This window comes from Vollenhovia emeryi, unplaced genomic scaffold, assembly GCF_000949405.1.
Source record: "Vollenhovia emeryi isolate VEMERY1.0 unplaced genomic scaffold, V.emery_V1.0 DF939133.1, whole genome shotgun sequence".
NCBI lineage: Eukaryota > Metazoa > Arthropoda > Insecta > Hymenoptera > Formicidae > Vollenhovia > Vollenhovia emeryi.
In genome coordinates this window covers 1,406,980-1,412,960 of record NW_011967233.1, presented here as the reverse complement: position 1 = coordinate 1,412,960, position 5,981 = coordinate 1,406,980, and the positions used below count along the sequence as shown (strand labels likewise).

At 43.4% G+C, this 5,981-nt stretch overlaps 1 protein-coding gene across 1 annotated transcript; it reads left to right on the top strand.

The window, feature by feature from the left end:
- Window positions 1-3,529: 3,529 nt before the first annotated feature.
- On the top strand, window positions 3,530-5,930 carry LOC105567883 (NADH dehydrogenase [ubiquinone] 1 alpha subcomplex subunit 8). The gene is made up of 3 exons (XM_012023125.1): window positions 3,530-3,868; window positions 5,010-5,185; window positions 5,446-5,930. The coding sequence occupies exons 1-3, from the start codon at window positions 3,740-3,742 to the stop codon at window positions 5,666-5,668; spliced, it is 528 nt and encodes a 175-aa protein (XP_011878515.1). The 5' UTR covers window positions 3,530-3,739; the 3' UTR covers window positions 5,669-5,930.
- The last annotated feature ends 51 nt before the right edge of the window (window positions 5,931-5,981 follow it).

Here is a 5,981-nt window from a genome sequence, read left to right as displayed (position 1 = left end):
CGCAACTTCTCCTGGTATTATTTTGTGCGTGAAAGCGCCAACAAAAAGAATTACAAGCGCAAGAACTACATTTGACTGGGTCGGCAAGAAAGATGGCTGAGGGATCCCCTTAATATTATATACATATCGTCGATCGATCCCAGGTCGTTTGCGACCACTTGTTTTCGCACCGCTAGGCAAACCTGTACGAACAACGTGCGCATAAGATTACTGTGTCGAAATGGATGTCTAGGGTACAAATTAAGCTTGGTCAATGTGTTCATTTATCGCGCGCCGCGCGCGTCGTGTGATGCGTGAATGATGGCATCGCCGCAATGCGATTTCTGTCGCGATCACCGGAAAGGACGTCGAGACTAAACGCGACAAGCGTTTTCATATTCCGAACGGATGTCCCGCGTTTTGCGATTCGATCTCTTTTCGTTTTTACTTTTTTTTTAAGGTGGATCCAAGCCGAACGACCGAGCGCGAATGAATAAATCGCTTTAATGAGGGCGAGCGGTGTCGCTGCACCCACCGGCGATATTGAGGCTGCGTTGGGAAACATCACCAGAATGTATAATTTTATCCTTGTTTAACATTGGGTGAGTAACAAGGGTGAAATAATACACTGGGGCGATGCTTCCGAGCGCAGCTTGAGTCGTTCGTTCGTGCTTGTTCGCGCTCGTTCGCGCGGTCCGTTTTTATACCGCTGATTGCAATAGCACGACCTCGATACTTGATAAAATCATCCCTATTTGTTTCGCACGAAATATGTCCAGTCGGAGTTGGATGCGCGTAACACACAGGGTAACAATAAACGTACGAGGAGCAGGAGGATTTATTGCACGAACGGACGGCAACGCTGTAAGTACATACGGTTCTACATGCGTATTTTGTGTATAGAATTTTGCAGCCAGCGAGAGAGAAAATGCGACAAATGCAACAAAATAGAATGCAGCCGAGATTGAATGTAATAAAGATACGAAGACAGTTTCTGATGTCCTTTGTTTCTGTCAATAAAAGTCTGTGTCCACGATGCTAGAACTTGGTCCAGCTTGCTCCAAGTTCTAGCATCGTGGAGAAAGGCCTTAAGACGGCGACTTTGTATACGTGTGTACCTCATAAGATCATCGTGCGTGAACGAGATAACGAGCGAGAAAATGCGCTTGTAAAGTACATCTTGTTGGCATGGGGCAGCGAAAAATAACAGTAAGCTTTTTAATGTGCTACGACGGGGATGATAAAAAGAGCTCTGTCCTCTCTCGTCAGCGCGGTGTGCAACAATAGTCAATTGTAATTATCAAACGGGGTATTTAGGCGAGAGATTTGGACGCGTGAATGCACAATACATGTTGCAATGTTACTATGCGATGTTACATATGTAATATTAAGTGTATTATTAAGTGTTGACATTACAGATGATGTAATATAAATGTTATTGCGATTACACGATGGGACAGCATCGACTGATAATAATAACGTAATGTAAACAAGCGGAGTCGCAACTGATTTTAATGCTGTACATATTCGTATCAACAATGTGCCTCCCTTATGAAAAAGAAACATAAATTTGCGCGCAACACTTTAGCCGGAACGTGATATATGCGTCCGCATCGAAGTTTATTCGTTTCTCTTGTTACAGTCGAAATATTTTGTTTCAAGATTCGGCTCGGCTATCCGCGATTAATTACAGTGAAATCCGGAACAAGAAATGAGTAAAAAGAATCCAGTAAGAACAGTTTGTGGCAGTAACTAATTAATTATTGAAACTTTTTATGTCGGGAAAGTGTTCTTGTCTACAAGCAGCGAGGCGGCGCACCCCCCCCCCCCCTCCTCCATCTTGACTACACCCTTACTGTTATTGTTATATTCTTTATTTCCATTTTTACTTCTTACTTCATATTGATTTATATATCGTATCGGTCCATGTTTTAACTTTTTATTATTCTTTATTCGATTTGATTAATTGTAATATTAAAAAATTCTTCAGAAATACATTTTCCAGCGCGACATTCCACATTTTCGCGTTTTGTACGTACGTTAATTACGGCGAAACTTCAAAGTCGCTCAACGAAAAAAAAACATCCGCAACGCGATGTGTGCGTTTGAGAGACGTCCACGACGCGTTCCGGATAACTTGAAATCGCTCACAGAGCGATCGGTCATATTTAAACTCGCCAGTTTGCATACCACTCTGCGTTGTTGTAGGTAATAAGGCCGTAGTTCCGAAAGGCCCCTACGAGCTCAACGTTTCTTGGTGCACACCTCTAATTGTAAGTGTACAAATGCCACATATAAGTCTTCGACCCGGCAGAGTTTCAACATTTTTGTTTTCGCGTGACTTCGTAGCGACGCAAATTAGACACACTTGTACGGTTCCGCGTGGGTTTGCGACTTTCCACGCTAGGTGAAAATATCTACTAGTGATTATCATTTTTTTTCCAAGTAAATTCGCTCTGTGAGCATTTCAAGTTATCCGGAACGCGTCGTGGACATTTTTCAAATGCACACATTACGGCGTGGACAACACAAACGTCCACACATCCCGGAAAAATATCTCATTTCGATATTCGGGCGATCCAGCACCATCCGCAAAACGTTGTGGATGGTTTTTGTTCGCTCACTGAGCGACTTCGATGTTTGGGCGTAATATGTACACGTGATACCTCCACTTACCTATTGTTTCAAGATCCGGATCCGCTATGATGACGATCTCAAGTACAAGGTAGCCTGGAACAAAGAATGAGGAAGAAGTGTTAGATGTTATTCTTCATTTTTCTCATGTTCTTTATTTAATTTCATAAAAATTATAATGTCCAAGAATATTTCAATAACACATTTTCCTACGCGATATTCGTACTTTTACACGCATCCTCTCTATTTTCTTTTTGCTTCAAGATTCGAATCTGCTATTGTCCGAGATTATAATCCGCCATTAATCGCAACAAAATTTGGAACAGAAAATATGAAAAAAAATTAGATGTTATTGAGAGAATATTCTTTATTCAATTTGATGCAAAAATTCAAAAATATTGGAAATTACACACACGCCACACACGCGCAGACGCGCGCGCGTATATATTCAATAATACTCCAGATAACATAAAGAATTCACAAAGAATCCTTTTAGAATTCCCGATTTAAGAATAAAAATTTTCCATTTCCTTGTCCCAGCTTATTTCCGTTCTAGAGACATTCTTAATAAAATCGAAAAGAATTTGTCTTTATGTCATCAATTCTGAATTCTTTTTCCGATGCAAGCGGCACTCAGTGAGAAATGATCATCGATACCGTCAAATTGACATCGTCTCGACATCAATCGACGAATCATTTCTCACTGGGCATTCTTTTTATATTCCATAAGACACTCGCATCGAAGAGACATTCTTTAGTTCATTTTGCAGAGATTACGCTAATTCATGAAGAATTTTAGGAAGAAAATTCCATTTGAATGCACGACGTCTCACCGATGATTTTGAATTTTCCTTTTGCGATCGACTTGAAGAGTCGTAACAATCGAAATCGCGAGTCGAATTGCGAGACACGGCGAGAGAGGCTCGCGATCGATCCACTGGCCGACAGCGAATCTCGCGAGCTCGCCGCCGTTGAGGTTAGGTCACCGTCAACGTTATTCAATCGCGCCTCGCGATTTCACGCTGGGATTACCGAGGAGTTTCGCGCCGCGGCACGTCTCTCATGATCGGCAGTCCCGATCGCAAGTGACGGATCGTCCCGACGGAGTGCCGCTGTAAGAGGAAACATGGCCGCGACGCCGAAAACTGCGCTGCCCGAGGAGAGCGAGCTGACCGTTGAGGAGCTGAACGTCAGCTGGCCGGTCCTTCAAACCGCGTCCGTTTACATCGGCAAGGCTTGCGAATGGTACAACAATGTGAGTTGCAAGTTTGTGCGACCGCCGGACGGCACGGCTGGACAACCTGCGGTGTCCACTGCGCGTCCCATCCAGCCGTCCCCCTCCGAGGGGGTTACATAACGCTCGGATCCCTTGTCATCTCTATGTCAGCAACTAATGATTCAATTTCGCAAATTGATGTCTGAACTTGTCAAGGAAAACCTAGAGGAGCTTTTACTTGTAGGAAAACTGCGTTGCGTCCGAAAAGAAACCGGCGCGCGGTACGACTGTGGAAGGAGACGGTACATAAATTCACAATTCAAATGTAAAAATTACAAGTTGGGCCACCTACATCTTGCCTTCCGCATTGGCGTTTTCTCATATGTTGTTTAGTTTTAGTTAGGGGGCTTACTTTAAGTTTATTATTCTGAAATCTTCGTGTTAAACCAACGATGCTCAGTCTACACCTAGTAAACACCGTGCATCAGTTACATTGCATTTCTGTTAGCGACGAGCGAAGAGAAGAAACAGCTAAAGAGCCGGAGAGTTACAGAATACAGAGCTCGTTAGTTAAGTCGAAACGTTTGTATCGGTGATTTATTTTATTGTCATCAGGCGTGAGCTAACAACTGCCCAGTTAGAATTTCTCACTCAACAATGTAAGCACGTGTGTTGTATTACATTTACATTGTCGAGTGAGAAAGTCTAACGTAAATGCAATGCAACTGACGCTCGGTGTTCACTGGGCAGTTGTTAGTTCACGCCTGATGGCAATAAAAGAAATCGTCGATACGAACGTTTCGACTTAACTAACAAGCTCTGTATTCTGTAACTCGCCGGCTCTTTAGCTGTTTTTTCTCTTCGCTCGTCGCTCTTTCTCTCTCTACAGTGCCAACATAGCTCGTAGAGATACAGCGTCACAGAGCATTTTTACAAAACAGACATTAGTTGCCCTCGGCACAAATTAATACAACATTAAGTGGCAAATCGAGTTGCAGCTGCGTTTAAGCCGCTTGCACAGTGCGTCGAGCGAAATGATTGCGACAAACAGATACAAGAAGTTGCATCTTGTTGGGGAACGAGCTTCTAAGTATAAGAGTAGCTTTTGCGATCTGATAACTCTCGAAGATATGAAGTGAATTGTCGCGGTTGAATTGCAAGAGACTTATCTCTTCTTCAGGAATTTATGTTGTGCAGACAAGAGGAGCGTGACCCGCGTCGCTGTCTCAGCGAGGGGAAAGCCGTGACCGCTTGCGCAATGGACGTTCTTAAGAAAATGAAGAAGCACTGCCTGGAAGATTTTAACACCTACATGACCTGCCTCGAGAGGTCGTCGGGATCGTTGGATTTTACTCCGTATGTTCACTTCGTATTCCCCAGCCTGTACCAATTCTTTTTGTATTAATTACGACAATACGATCGCAAGCGTAAAAGCCGGATCGGACTAGCAATTGTCGACACGGATTGAATTGGGATTGACGATTGTTCTCGAGCCAATGACAGTCGATTAAACCGCTGGCTTTACTCTCACTGGCTAGAAGATAATCGCCAATCCCAATCCAATCCGTGTCGACCGTTGCTAGCCTGATTCGACCCTGATGTGAATGTCAACTTAGGTGCCGAAATACACAAGCTGCTTTGGACGACTGTGTTCTTAAGAATCTGAATATAGAACGTCCGCCCTATGGATACTTTTGCGAGGCCAAGGTGCATAACACGTCGAGGCCGCGACCGCCGAAAGAGGAGCCTATAACGTTCCCAGATCCGACTCCTGGACTACCACTAGAAATACCACGTGAGAAAGCGAAGTACCACAATCGTCTCTGGTACAAATCCTAAGATCTCCCAACGGATATCGCTATAGTATGTTTGGTCGTGCTGCAAAGATTACGTTTTCGAGATTCGGAATGCATCGGATAACTAGACTATTATAGGGAAACGAGCGTGCGCAAGCCTGACGGAACGCACGTAGAACGTAGAAACGTTCCTCTCGTGTGGAAAATATAGAATTGTACATGTTCTATGAATATGAACGTATTGACAGCAAGGTGATGATTTGCTTGTTGTTACTTGTACAAATATAAATATTAATTATATGAAATGTACTCTTTGTTTTTGTCCACCTTAATTGTACATTTAATGTCGACATTTG